The 15,486-nt window shown below is 37.3% G+C and overlaps 1 protein-coding gene across 2 annotated transcripts in view; it reads right to left on the bottom strand.

Annotated features, from left to right (window-relative positions):
• Positions 1 to 1,555: 1,555 nt before the first annotated feature.
• Positions 1,556 to 15,486, bottom strand: part of slc12a1 (solute carrier family 12 member 1) — a 42,240-nt gene continuing 28,309 nt past the window's right edge. For both annotated transcript variants that reach the window (XM_020939025.2, XM_055154481.1), the window contains exons 20-26: positions 13,761 to 13,883; positions 9,708 to 9,836; positions 5,847 to 5,958; positions 5,422 to 5,508; positions 4,070 to 4,205; positions 3,515 to 3,582; positions 1,556 to 1,691 (exon numbers count right to left, since the gene is read on the bottom strand). In XM_020939025.2, coding sequence (XP_020794684.1) covers positions 1,556 to 1,691; positions 3,515 to 3,582; positions 4,070 to 4,205; positions 5,422 to 5,508; positions 5,847 to 5,958; positions 9,708 to 9,836; positions 13,761 to 13,883 — 791 coding nt within the window. The remainder of the gene's footprint in view (positions 1,692 to 3,514; positions 3,583 to 4,069; positions 4,206 to 5,421; positions 5,509 to 5,846; positions 5,959 to 9,707; positions 9,837 to 13,760; positions 13,884 to 15,486) is intronic.

Raw genomic sequence — 15,486 nt, 5'->3', positions numbered from 1 at the left:
CCATTTAAATGTTCAGCCTGAGCACGCCAAACGACTCACGTGTCTATGAGCCCTTTTCACGTAACTGTTGTAGTGAAATGAGTAGTCTGACCTGTCATAGGCACTTTAAGCCCTATTTGTTTATTGTACTTATTTGAAAGTGCACAGAACAGGTTTTTCTAATATCACATGGTTTGGTGCTAGTACATGTCCCATATATAAGTAGTATTACATCAGTTAAGTGGCAGTTTGTGAAAAAAAAAGTAGAAAATTCCAAAATGCAGGCATGAGACTTGAAGTAACTGTGTGTTTTGTTTTGTGTTTTGTGTAATGGTGTAATAACATGCTTTAATAGATTAACCACACCAATTAAGAATATCACAAACTTTATTTAAATTAACCACTGAATCACAAATTTATATACATAAAAAATTGCCAAAATACATTTATCATTTACAAACGTGACCTTGGGAGTAACCTGTATTATTGAAAATTGTATACTAGAGAAACTGTGAGATGAGTAAACATTTCTAAAATATTGAATGTGTTTATACAAAATAGATGTTAAATCACAATATATTTTAATGCCAAGAGATTATAGTTTAATTTATCATTGTCAAAAATTCTTTCTTTCTATTTACATGTATTTTACATTCACAGCATGTGACCACAAAAAGCAGTAGGCAGCCTTCGTAAAAGTGCACTGTGCAACTTTATGGTGAAGGGTCCGCCACCTGCTTGTCTTAGTAGAAATGCTATTGCTTTGTCTAAATTGTCCCACAGTTTGGCATTAAACTCACCTGTATCCATGGAGACGAGCCCACAATGCTTCCAGGCTAAGTTAGAGGTCAGATCTGTGGAGAGGCGAGCTCACTCACTGTAGGAATGCATGGTTTTTATAGTATTTTTGAACAGTAAAGCGCCAGTCATTGAATAAATGCAACATGGATGAATTTAATGCCATACTGTGAAAACTTTCAGGCAAAGCAATCAAGTTTGTGGACACAGTGCACCTTTAATTTTTTTTTTGTTTGGTCAGACAAAAATGAGATAAGGACCTTTTTACTAATCAATTATCTGTTTCAACTTTTATGGTTTCTCTAGTGAAATATTTAAACAACCATCTGAGAAAGGCACTTTATCACATTTTAAAATCTCAAAAAACAACCCAAAAATCTGTAGATAAATATTGCTCTTATTTCTTTCTTATTTCTTATTTTCCTTCCATCTTGCAGCAGGCTCTATGTACCAAAATAATCTATAGTTGAAACCAGAATGAGGACTTCTGCTTCATCTGAGAGAGGCCCCTTATCACATTTTAGAATCTCAAAAAACACCAACAAATCTATAGTTTCATATTGTTCTTATTTCTTTCTTACTCTTATTTTCCTTCGGTCTTGCAGCAGGCTCTGTGTTCTTGTATATTACACTGACCGCTCTATATATCTTATAAAAGCCGAGTGAGTGGGTTTCATTGCAGTGTGCAGAAGATGGAATAACATTGGCCCAAGCCGCTGGTCCAGTTTGAAAACAGGTCTCCTTTCGTATGAGTGGGACTTCCATTTGTTTGGTTTGCTCACGAGTAGAACGTGAGCACGCTCTTGTGGTTGCCTCTAATCAGCAGAGTCGGAGGGAGGTCTTTTGTCAAACTGTCAAGCCACGCCATGTACAGGAAATCAGACACGGAGCCTTTACGAGCGATGGGCATGCTCCTGCAAAGAGAGAGAGAGCAGCGAGGGATTGAATCATTTTCAAGCTATAGAAGTCCAGAAGGGGTCTAATGAAAAGGTGAAAATGAAAAATAGTTACTTTAATGGACTTGAAATATCGCAACAAGAAATGCTCTCGAGTTTTCTTACATACACGACTGCTACTACTATTACTTTACCAATATAATTATAACTGGCCCCAAAAACACTTCGAAATCCATCCAATTAAACTTTGACCGCACCACACTTTCCCCATCCCCATCCATCTGCAATCTCGGTTTTCTCTTTGACATTAATTTTACATTCGAACAACACGTCAATCAAATAACCCGGTCTGCGTTCTTTCACCTCAAAAACACTGTCTGGCTCCGTTCATCCCTGTCCTTCTGCTGCTGAAATCCTGATCCAGACCTTCATCACCTACAGACTAGATTACTGCAGTAGCATTGTCTAGGGCACATCCTCCAAAACTCTCAGTAAACTGCAATACATCCAAAATTTTTGTCAATATGATTCACTGTTTTTATCTTTACTGTGCTATTTGCTTTTTGCTGTTTTGACTATTTTAATATGTGTTTTGAAAAGCATCTTTGAGTGTCCTGAAAAGCGCTACTTAAAAAAAAAGTATTATTATTCATTCATTATTATTACTTTACAAAACCATGTACAAGCTGTAGAAGTCCAGAAGGGGTCCAAAAACGTTACGTAAAAAACATAAGTACTTAGTAGAACTGAAAGATCTCAACAAGCTGGGTTTCCTTACTACTATTACTACTACTATTACTACTACTACTACTACTACTACTACTACTACTACTACTACTACTACTACTACTACTACTACAAAACCTTGTAAAAACTATAGAAGTAAGAAGTTTAGAAAGAAGTTTAGTAGAACTGAAATATCTCAACAAGAAATAATTGGGTTTCCTTACAAACACTACTAATGCCACTACTACTACTACTACTACTACTACTACTACTACTAAGCCTACTATTACTACAACTGCTAATAGAACAACTACAGATTTAGAGATTCTTTTGTCAAACCTGCATTTGTGAACGTAAAGACCTAATGAACCTAATTGGACTACTACTACTACTACTACTACTACTACTACTACTACTACTACTACTACTACTACTACTACTACTACTACTACTTCCACTGCTACTATTGCTACTAGTACTACTACTATTGCTACTAGTACTACTACTACTACTACTACTACCACTGCTACTACTACTACTACTACTACTACTACTACTACTACTACTACTACTACTACTACTGCTACTACTGCTACTGCTACTACTACTGCTAATACTAATACTACTATCAGATCCTGTACTGTTCTATGAATCAGCAACAATTGTAACTGCATACCGTGCATTCATTTGTATCTGTTATAAGGCCTTGGCATTTCTCTGTATAAGTATAAAAAATAAGAATATGTCTGAGAGCATCTCACTCTGAGCTTCACTCAATTGTTCTTTTTGGGTTGTCCCTCTTGCCAAAACAAAAACACATTTTTGACTCAAGGCCTTATTTCATTTTCACTCAATTGTACTACAAAAAAGTTCCACAACACTACAACTACTTTGCAAATCAAGAACAATATCCCTTTTGTTTAGTTACGGATGGACCATGCATGTCCCAAACTGACTAATCCAGCTGTCAGTCACACCAGTCTGATCTCAGAGATTCACCAGGGACCAGACTCACATCTTTATAAAGTATTGAAGAAATGTGTATTCTGGATCCCGGGCACATCACGTAGTGCTTCTTACTACAACTAATTTTAGTACAAGTTGGCTTCACTTACACAATGATGAGATTGGCTGATCTGGAGTGTTCTTGGAGAAGTTCATTCAGTCGCACTTGCAGGTTGGTCTGTAATGAAAATTAAATCAATAAATGTGATTACAACAGGGCCACAGCAACAGGCCACAGATTATTGATACTTCGCAGCTCATGTCATCAACATTCCCTGGGGGTGTGATGCTAACAGTAAGCACTACTCTGTTTGAAGCTCTGTGACTCAAGTTAGACTTTAATCTGAGCTTTGTTTTAACACAATCTCACCATAAAGAACTGACTTAGCCTGAACTACAACAAGTGAGATGATTTGTGGTGTTAAAAAGTCCCTCTCAAATAAAATCACAATCACAAGCTAAAACAGAACGGTGAAGGTTTGTATTGATCACAGGCTTCTGAGAATGTGCTGTTTAATTCCATTTTGTGTGTTTTTCATATGATCTTAAAACGTTTTTTGCATCCGCATGGTAACTGATGAGCATTCTCCCAATAGAGATTCATGTAGAACACCCCCAGCAAGCCTGATGTTACTGCAAAGTATCTGTATAATCTGTGTACTCACCTTCTCTTCAAATGTGCTGAGCTCCTCGTCTGTGATCTTCCAGGGAAACTGTTTACGCAGCGCCTCCGCTTGAGCCGAGTCTTTAGAGTTCTCCTTCAGACGGAAAGGAGCGATCATCTCATCCAACTTCTTAAGGCTGGAATTAGACAAGAAGAATGAGCGTGGATACATGTATCTGTCTATTCTCTAGCTAACCAGCAGAAAATATTAACTTAACACAACAAATAAGGGTGGAAAATATGTCAGAAAAATTATATTAGAATTTATGGCAAAAAGAGAAATTCATCTTGACAACTGGACAAAAGTTAATTTGGTCAAATACGTTCGAGCTGCTTCTTCAGTTCTGGTCAGACACTGGTGGACACTTCCTTATATCTGCATGAAAGGAGGAGCTAACTATAAATGAAACTACTCTGAAACTAACACACCTACTTGTTTACAGTTTCTGTTTGCTAGATAGGCCTATTGATCTTGCACTAAGTGTGGGGTCATCGCAGCATAATCATTCAGGCCCATAATGAAGCTTTCACACCTCTGGACCTGCTATCCCTGTTGTTTTCTTTGTTTTGATTTAGGTTTGAGGATGGAGTTATAAAGGGGAGACTGATGATGCCTGAATCCTCCATTTCTGTTCAAGGAAGGATTCTCTTTCTTAACAAAAATAGTCTCTTAAACTCCCCTCTCCAACCAGTTCTTTTCTTTGTACCTCACTATCCTCAAAGGAGTGTCCTGTGGCTTTTAGATGAAGATGTACAGCAGACTGAGGTCCACTATTGCTCTCTCCTCTGTGTTGGTACATCCTCTTATGAAGTTTCTGTTGTGTTTCTCCAGTGTAGCGCTCACTGCAGTCTTCACTACACTGACTGAAGTAGACCACATTGCTTTGTTGGATGAGCTGCGAAACGTATTTGACCAGATAAACATTGGTCCAGTTGACAAATCGATTCTCTCGTTTTGCAATGGATTCTACCTGGACGAATGAGAGATTTTACACACAAATATAACAATTTACTTGGAGCCAGATCATGATTTCGTATTTGATCATCATTCCTGAATATTTAGTATCATCATTCCTTAGACTGAGACTTATTAATGTTATTGATCCACAAGGGAAAATACTTGGACACATCACAATACTGTATAACATAACATAGAGTAAATAATATAAATGGTAAAGAGGTAACTAAAGTTTATTTATTTATTTTTTTCCAAAATTGCATATTGTCACAGGAATGAGATCATGATTACACTTTTATTGCCTTGTGTTATTTTGTCAGTGACAGTTTGTTATTTTATTGTTTCATAGTACAGCAATTTATTCGCGCGATAACAATTGTAAATCCTCTCCTCACCTGTCAGATCTGGGGCTGATGTGAAGGTCGTCGATGACTGTAATATCACTGCAGTTTATTCTGAATTTCTGCAACAAAGACTTCATCCTAAAACACACAGAACAGTTACAATTAAAATGCAATGTTGGCTCATTTTTATAGTACATCAGATCTAATCGCTTTGCACATGCTCAGTAGTCTAAAAGCGTCTTTCTGTGATATGCAAGCTCCTTCTGTGTTTATGTTTCATTTAGACTATTTAGAGTCTATATACCTCTAGCCTACTTTAGTCCTCCTTATGTTTAGATCTGTTAAAAAAACTACTGTAACAATGGTGTAGTCCTGTTAGACCAGGTTCTAGCCCAGTTTAGACCAGAAATTAAAGATCTCATGGTACTCAGAAAGTAACTTAAATGTAAAATACTGGTCGTAGAAGTGTGACTTACTCTATTTTGTCCTGCTCGCATCGTCCAGGTTGTCCTGCGATGAAGATCCTGAGTTTACTGTCCTTCCACTTCTTTCTGGTGGTCAAAATGTACGGCAGCAGCAGAGTCAAACCTGCAGCACAACAAACACAAAACTTGTTACTATATACGCCGGTAACTCGACTGTCTACCAGAGTGCAAGGATTTACAGCAGGAGTTTGACCGACCCCCAAGCCCCTCTGCCCCCACCACTTGAACTGACCCTATGAGGCAATCCTCAAAAGTGGTCATGTCATTTATATGAAGTATTTATATTTAAATAATTACATGACATATTTACATTTGCTGCAGAATTTTCGTCACCTGACAAGCTCGAGATCAAACAGTGACAGTCAATGCACACGCAGAGTTCTGTAGTGCAGTTACGGACAGCAAAATGTCTCGTGTTAAAGTACGAAAAGTTGACAGAGAGTGGAGAGTTTTCAAAGAGCAGTGGACAACCGATTATTTTTTTTGTTCAGTGTAAAGACCATGCAGTTTCTCTGATATGTAAAGAAAGTGTGGCGGTTTTCGAGAATATAATCTGCGTCGTCAGGGTCGTACAATTCTGTTATACGACTGACCTGACCCTAGCCCCCATCACAGTCAGGAGCGATAATGTGACCCCCCAAAAAAAAGTTTGGTGACCCCTGATTTACAGTATAGCATTAGGAAGATTAGGTACTCCAAGAAACAGGTATTTGCATTTGAACCATCCAGGGAAGTGGGTGACAGCAGAGCAAATGGGAGCTCCAGATCTTAACTTCTTTGGTACATTGACTTAAAGGTGCACCACGCAATTTTTCTGGTGGAGGGTCCACTACCTGCTCGTCTCCATGGAGATGTTATTGCTTTGCCTGTAATGTTCCATGGTGTGACATTAAACATATCCATGTATCCATCTTTATTCATTACACATTTCTGTTGCTCAAAAATACTGTAATTCTTTCTGTGAACAGGTGCGAGTCTCCACAGATCTGAATTGTAATGTAGTGTAGTGCTGTAACATGCTTGTCTCCTTCGTTTAATAGATACTGTGGGACATTCTAGATAAAACAGTAACATCCACATGGAGACGAGCAGGTGGCGAACCCTCCACTAGAAATGTTATGCAGTGCACCTTTAAATAGAGATACAGTAACATTACCCTGTTCAGATAGACACCATTATTATCTAATTTTCATAATGTTCTAATATAGTACCTCATAGAAGCTCTTGCCAAGGCATATCAGCATATTACGCACAATAAAACAACTAATTTACAACATTTTAAATAAAACTAAAGACTCATCAGCAGCCCAAATACATTTACATTAACATAAACTGTATATATAAGAGTTGGCTTTATGGAGACCCAAGCCCGCTGAGGTCATATGTCTATGTTTTTCAGTGCAATAAACACGTCCAAAAAGAAAAAAAAAAACATCTATTTATTTTACTCTTTTGGCTCTAAAGTTACACAGTGGGACTTTAATCATGCCCCTGTTTTGCATTAGTCATCATTTACTTTATGAACTATAAAGATGCTTGAATAATACTTTGTCCATAAATTATTAACGTATAATTATTCAATGAAACCTCAGAATTAAACATGCGGTGGGGCGGCTGTGCTCTGGCTCGTGGCGAGATCTGAGCTGTGAGTTAAACCTGTGTGAAAACCTTCTGAAGATTTGTCTCTGTGCATTTGTCTCCTGCAGTCAGAGGGACGTCGCCCGCGGCAACGGGCCTGTATTGAACACAGCTCTAATGTTAAACAGCCAAAGATCAATGAGGGCTCTGACAGATCTCCCCCAAGGCACCGCAGCTCATTTTAATAATAAATTTGGAGGTGTAATATATTCCAATTATGTATCTTAGTTTTAGAAACTTTTTTTTTGCTAGTGCTAAATTGAGTTGAACAATGGTGTGTTTAAGTGTTTGTGTTTTTGCAGAACAATTGAAAATAATTCGTTTTAAAGGTCCTACTGTATATTACAAAACAATTAAATATTATAAAGCCTTGTTACATTGTTGTTACCTTCTCAAAAACATACCTGGAGTTGTGTTTTGTTTCATTTACATGTTTGAGTAATCCTTTATGCTCTGTTCCACCAAAATGCTCTGTTCAACCTTGTGAAGTCACGTAGTCGTAGTTTTCAAGTTAACAATACAAATCAATTTCTTAACTTTTTTGAATTTTGTGTGTTTATTTTTGTTTGCAGAAAGACGAAGTTTGAACTCTGAAGCTTTAGTTAGGATGTTACCACAAACATGGTAAAAATAACTTCTAAAATCATATAAAAAGTCCTTTTAATTTTCAGTAAAGTTCAAAAATATAGTAGAGTAGAAAGTATAAATACTGCTTTCAAATGTAGTGAAGTAAAAGTAAAAATTATCCACTGTAAAATGTACTTAAAGGTTGTATGGAGGATTTTCCAAGGAACGAGAAATCCAGCGACTGTTTGTCCTTTTTCAAATGTTGCGCATGTGTGAAACCACCCCCCCTCCCCTACAGCTCCCTACGTAGAAACGCCTCCTCCCGCCTCCTCACTACGCCAGAAACAGGTTTGTTTACAGCCGGTGCGCTGCACATGACTTGTAAACAACTAACTAGAGTGTTGGTTAGGCAAGGGGGAGAAGTGAGGAGCGGGGAGAGCGGGTGCGCGGACATTTCGTGCGCAGACGAGAAGTGAGGAGCAGGGAGAAGAGCGGAGCAGGGAGAGAGGAGAGAGGAGAGAGGAGAGAGGAGAGGGGAGCGGTGCGCGGAGATTCCGTGCCCGGAGAAGTGAGGAGCAGGGGGAAGAGCGGAACGGGCAGCAGGGGCAGGAGAAGGAAAGGGGTGCAGAAAAGGGTGCGCGGAGATTCAGTGCAAATGAACTAGCTACAACACGCAGCAGCAAGCGGACTCTTTCTTTGCCTTGAAAATTATGTTTTCAGACATAGGATATCGCTTTCGTGTCCTGAAAAACGTTTGTCTAGCTCTTGGAAATAAAGTACGTTTTCATAATAAGCAGAAGTGACCTGTCCAGGAGTAATTTGGCGACCAGTACATCAGTCTTTAGACCCTTCGTCTGCTTCAGTTGCGCCATCGCTGGAATGAATCTACAAGAATCACCTTAGTTTGGCTTTGCTGCTTTTCCCCTTGTCTTCTTCTTTCAGCAATCTCAAAAACTGACTTTCTTTTGCGGCTAACTGCTCCTGGATTCTTGTCTGCCATTGCAACAAACTTTGTGCTAACTGCGAGAAAGATATAGGTCAAAAAAAGCCGCTAAGAACTGTTGCGTTGGTGGAGTAAACAGCGTCTGTGCGTCTTGCGTCTGTGGACTGCGTGACAGGCGTACGCAAACCACGTAACGGCAGCGCGCAGGCAAGTCAGTTACACTAGAAACGTAGGGAGTTTGATTGACAGCCTGTCAGCTAACAGATAACGAGGCAGTGTCGTTATCTATTGGCAAATGTTTAGCTGGCCCCACCACGTCCAGAGTTGATGAATTTTTATTCTCTTTTTTTTGGTCATCATAATTACAAGGCTACTGCACCTTTATAATGCTATCATTGACAATTCGAAACAAAAAAAATCCTCCATACAACCTTTAAGTAAAGTACAGATACCTACACATTTTACTTCAGTACAGTACTTCACTATTTTGCTTCGTTGCCTTCCACCACTGATCATAAATGTATAGAAGTATCCATTTTTAATCTATAATCAGTATCTTTTGTTCAGTATAGAGGTAATAATACAATAATAGTAGAAACCTATGGAAAACACTGAATCACATAATGTCTCTGTGCCACGCTGAAACCACCGCTACAGCTCACAGACTCACAGCTTTTATTTATGACTTTATGTATTGAACTCACCTCCGTCATCAAACAGCCACCACACGTCAATGGTTCCTTTGGGCTGTTTCTTCTTGAACAGGTTACTGGCCTGAACGAGCTTCTCATTCATCTGAGCGACCTGCGGAGGAGGGGGTCCGCACACAGACACTGGAGGACAGATAACACAGGCACAATCAGGAAATAGGAAAAAAAAAAACCCACGTATATAGGGAAGAGAGAAGGCGTATGAGAAACACTAACATCAGTTTTATTCAGTCTGGCTACACAAACACAGTCAGGAAAGATAAATTACCCAGTTTCTTGTGAGTTTATAGCCACGGTAGAATGTTGTTACCTCATGGAAACAGACCTGGAGTTGTGTTATGTTCCATTCACAAATGTTTACGCAATCCTGGTTTATTATTAGTCTGTCTACATCTCCAAAGCTCAGAAACAACATTATAACATAGATCAGAAATAGCCTAATATGGTCCCTTTAACTATCCACATCGTTATCCTAAAGTTGTAATAATTTAGTTTCACCACCTCCCGTGTATTTCCAATCATTATATCCATATGTAATCCCATTTGATTAAATATATATATATGATATTATATTCACTGCTCTGTCACAGGCTGCTGAATTCCAATCACCCGGGAGGAAACCTGTTCAAGCATTCACCATTTTTTGAGATGAGATAAAAATAGTATTTGAATGTATGTTTAATGGTAACGCAAGTGTGTGTCAGAAATTGCTGGGTTTCAGATGATATCACAACATTATATAGGCTATAATATTTCATACAGATGGGGGCAACTAAAATGAATATTGTTAAAAGGCACATTTTTATTGTAATATAAGAAATGAATGGATCTAGTCATTAAAGGGACAGTCCAGAGTTTTGGACATAGGACTTCATTTCCTAGTGAGCCAGAGTGTTGGAGACGTGTGGAGACACTTTTTTAAATATTCCATCCAGTCCTTGTATTTGTAGACATTGCTAGTGCATGTCAATGGCCATAGTTATCCTGCCACTAAAACAGTCTTACCCACTCCACAAAACACCCGAAGCAAAACAATTATTACGATGTAAATGTCTGTGTTGATAGAATAATGTTTGAAATAAAACTAACCTTGCATTGCATGAATCGTCACATGTTGAGGGACTATTTTCTCAGCAGCAGCAGAATTTTACTTTCACTACTTTCATTTCTATTATGATTTTGTTTATGTTATATGTTCCATTGTATAAGAATCTTTACTTGCCTAAAATAGATACATAAAATTAAAACATTATATAAACTTTGCAGGTAAGATAGGTGCTAGGTGATATCAGTCCGCCACTGCCGAGCTTTCTATCAGGAAGTACAACTCGCTGTTTCTGCTCAGACATAAATCCTTCAAATGCAAGGTTGGTTTTACTTCTAAAAAATATTCTATTGACACAGACATTTACATCAACAGTCTGGCATAATAATAGATTTGCTTCGGGTGTTTTGTGGAGTGAGTAAGACTGTTTTTAGTGGCAGGATAACTATGGCCATTGACATGCACTAGCCTAGCACCAGCGACCTCTGCAAATACAAGGACTGGATGGAATATTTTAAAAAGTGCCTCCACACGTCTCCAACACTCTGGTTCACTAGGAAATGAGGACCTATGTCCAAAATTCAGGACTATCCCTTTAATAGAAATCATCAGTGCAATGCAGTGTAATCATCAGATTCTATTGATTCCATATTGATTACACTGTACTTCCCCTGAAATATCCTGTGGTGAACCTGATCATTTGTATTAATGACTAGACCCAAGAACTCACCATATAACAACAGAAATCTGCATTTTACCAACATTCATTTCAGCTGCTCCCATCTGCATTAAATATGATTGGTCTATAGAACGTTGTCACCTGAAACCCAGCAACACAGTAAATATATTTGACTAATAATAGATTTGATTTTCACTGCATGTGACTGCAAATGAAGGCTGTAATGTTTTCCTCACTACTTAATTAGAAGAACTGTACAAAACCTCCTCAAAGGGCATTTAACAACTATAATGAAATTTTATTCGATAGCTGTGCTCCAGAGACCAGCGTACCTAATTATGTCGGAGTTTTTTCTTAATTTCTTTGTGTTTTTCGTTCTTGTAGCTGGATCTGCAAATGTGCTACTTCAAACAAAACTAGTATTCCCTGGGTGTTGCTTTTTCACTGCTTATCCAGTTACATGGGAGAACTAGCCACATTAAGAGCCTAATCAGCCCTTTCTAAGATAGTAATGCGCAGGATTTTTGTTGCATACTAAATACAGTTGCAGTGGCGCCAAGTGAGGTGAAGAGAAAGTATCTGTATTCTTGTGAACTGGCTGCTTTTTAAATGATGTGCTGCTAACTGCATCAGAGCCCTATATTATTGGATTACACCGTGGAGACAAGTTGAGCGTTTGTGCATGATTCGATTATAGCGTACAGCAGCTGAGAGAAGTTTCACTGCTGGAGAATTTATTTATAGTTTGATAAAAGTGTTAAGTGGATGAAAAATAAACACATTTAATTGGCTGTTATCAATAGTGGAGACTAGACTGGTTTTTACAATCTTTATGGCAAATAAAGCCACTTCAAATATAATATTGTGGTCAGAATATTGCATACTAAATGTTTACTCAATGGACAATAGTTTAAATCAGACAAGGGTCAAATTTGGCCCACGATATAATTATATTTGGCCTGCAAGAATAATCAAATATGTCCTAAAGCTGGCCCGTCGGTTACAGATAGGCTATAGAGACATTATTTATTTAAAATGTTGCTATTATTTTATATTATGCTTGTTCTGGATTTAATGTTTAAGCTAAATTCTTATTAAACATTTATTTTAATAAGAACATTACACATCCCGAAAAGAGAAAACATGCAGATATTGTTGACATTTTTCAATAAACATTTAGTTTGTCTCACGACTTAGACCCAGTTTTTAATTTTGGCCCTCTGTAAATTTGAGTTTGAATGGTTTAAATTACACCTGCACTATGTAACTTGCGTGTTTTCAACGTTTACTCATTGCTTTGCTTGTAATGTTCCGCAATACGGCTTTAAACTTATCCATCAGACACACACGTGGAGTCATTTGTCAAGTTACACGTCGGATCTGTAGAGAGGTGACCTTGCTCACAGTGAAAACGCATGATTAAAATGATAAAATACCATATTGTCAAATATTATAGAGTAAAGCATCTCCATGGAGACAAGCAGGTGGCAGACCCTTCACCTGAAAGTTACTTACTGCACATTTCAGACTGTATTAACACCAAAGCTTTTGTTTTTGTCTTATGACTCATTTTTCCTTTTCTTATATTGTTTTCTTATATATGTCCCACACAGAGAGATCACAAAGCAGATTTACTATTCTTGTGTGGTTTAAATTTGTTTAGGGGCTTCCTTATTTTTGAATCAGTTATGATTAGGGGTGTGCAAAAATATCCAAATAATAATAGAAATATCACTATATCGTATTGTTTAATAAGATGATACAGTATCAGTATCGTCGGTTGCTGTATAGATATATCACCAACAGTATTTTTTGGTATATTTTACTAAATTATTTTGTTACAGAGCTCAGTTTTGTTGCTTGTTTAGAGGAAGGAAACATTTTTATGCAACACATATGACATTTTCGCTGTTTTGATGAATAAAATGGGTGTGTTTATATAAATTTTGCACAAAGACTTTTAGTATCACAGCCAGTTAGTTGAGTTAGGCTTTATTTTTTTATTGAACCGTATTGAATCGATTTGAAATATATCGTATTGAATCGTACTGAATCGAAAGCTCACTGTATCGAGATATGTATCGTATCAGCAACTTCTTAATGATACCCCGCTCTAGTTATGACGTATTTTTCTGAACACTCTTTTACAAACCCAAAAGATAAACGTTAAACAAGTTAATCTAAATGTATAGATTTAAATCAACATACAATATTTAGACGAAAGATAGATTAAATACATGCATACAGTGTCTAGAGTTAAACGGCGTCTGATCAGAGCCTTTTGTGTGTGTGTGTTTGTGTGTGTGTGTGTGTGTGTCTGTACCTCTGGTGGTGAGCACCTGCTGTGAGGAGTTCCTGCTTTTCCTGAACAATCCTTTGGCTTTTCCGTTCGGCGTCATCTCGTCCTCCAGAGCCTGTTGCTCCTTCGCCGCCTTCAACATCTCATCTGTCGAAACATGATCAATACATTATTCAATAAAAGTTTAATCGGAATTTCAATGTTACGAGATTAAATTTATCAAATTAATCAAATCAGATTTATTTGTAAGGCACATTTGAAACAGCCAGAGCTTACCAAAGTGCTGAACAACATTTATGGTGAAATAAAACATACGATAAGGAAATCAAGCAGAATAATAAAGATAAAAATAATAATAATAACAGCGAGGTGTCCAGGTGTCAGTGTACACATTTGTAATTTACTCGTGTGATATTCAAATTCCAGGACATCTGATCAATACATTATTTCATAAAAGTTAAATCATAATTTTGGTATTAGAAAGTGAAATATTAGTTTTAGTTTAGTTTTTTTTTGTAATTTAAAATCAATTAATAAAAGAAGAAAGTGAAATTTATAGGTTATAGATTAAGTTTTACAATACTCTAGCATGGTATTATAATTTTAGTTTATATTATTTAATCAGTTATACTGTAGTATAAGTGGGATTTTTTGTTTTCAGTATTTCATAACAATTGCATGACTATGTCCCAGCTGAGTATAAAAAAATATGTTCATATCAAATTTACTGAAAACTATTAAGATTTAAAATATTTAGTCACAATTATGAAAATACTGTACATGAGGGAAAAGCTGGTTTTAGCAGCCCCTCCACCAGAAAAGTTGCGCAGTGCATCTTTAATCAAAAAACTGTATCAAGTGCATTATTTTGGATTGGATTGGTAAAATGCATTAAATACACTGAACTAAATAAATTGAACTAAAAATCCAATCACTTAAACATGACCACAAGAAATGACTAAAGGACTCTTGGAATCTTAAAATAGTCCAGGTGAAGTTGTAATTGTAGTACCATTTTAAACAAACAAACAAATAAATAAACTGAACTGCTGAAATGCAATGACTCATGATATTCTAATCCATTAAATAGACCATAAATCTGGGGTCTATATCAGGAGCGGGTTACTATCGGACTGAGACAAAGTTAAAACATAATAATTTGAGCATCTTATCTTATCGGCAGCAAACACAGTGAACAGCTCAGAGCAAAGTGTCCCTCTTATCTCTACTTTATTATTGTTTCTATAATTGGAGTGGTTTAAGTCGAGACAGCAGTACGCCTCCTGTGCAGGACTTCTGTAAAGTCTGTGGAGAAGGTTTCAGCCAGCCTGGCAAATCCAGACTCATTCCTCTAGGTATTTTTATAAAGAGAGATATAAGTCTGGTCCTCGCACTCTCCGTCATGTCTCAAGACAGAACTAAATATGATTGTGTAATAAGATTTGTTTTTTCAGTGACACATGTGAACCAAAGGAGCTCACTGAATAATTATCATTTACAAACAAGTGTTAGTTTAGTGCTTTGCTCAATGATTCTGCAGAAGTCTGTGATGTTTTTCAGTCTGCTGCGATCTTTTTTTTTTTTTTTCTCCTTTCAGCCATATTTGATATATGGACTGACCATGCTTGTCTCTGACTGGCTAATCAACCTGTCAATCACACCCGTCTGAACCCAGGGAGATTCACGGGTGCCGAGACTTAAGTTTTCGTAAAGTGTCAAGGGCGTAGGTTTGTGTAGAGACAGTGGGGAC

The sequence above is a fragment of the Boleophthalmus pectinirostris genome, unplaced genomic scaffold, assembly GCF_026225935.1.
Source record: "Boleophthalmus pectinirostris isolate CB_2022bp ecotype Guang Dong unplaced genomic scaffold, ASM2622593v1 HiC_scaffold_19, whole genome shotgun sequence".
NCBI classification, from domain to species: Eukaryota; Metazoa; Chordata; class Actinopteri; order Gobiiformes; family Gobiidae; genus Boleophthalmus; species Boleophthalmus pectinirostris.
This window is presented reverse-complemented; position numbering and strand designations above follow the sequence as displayed.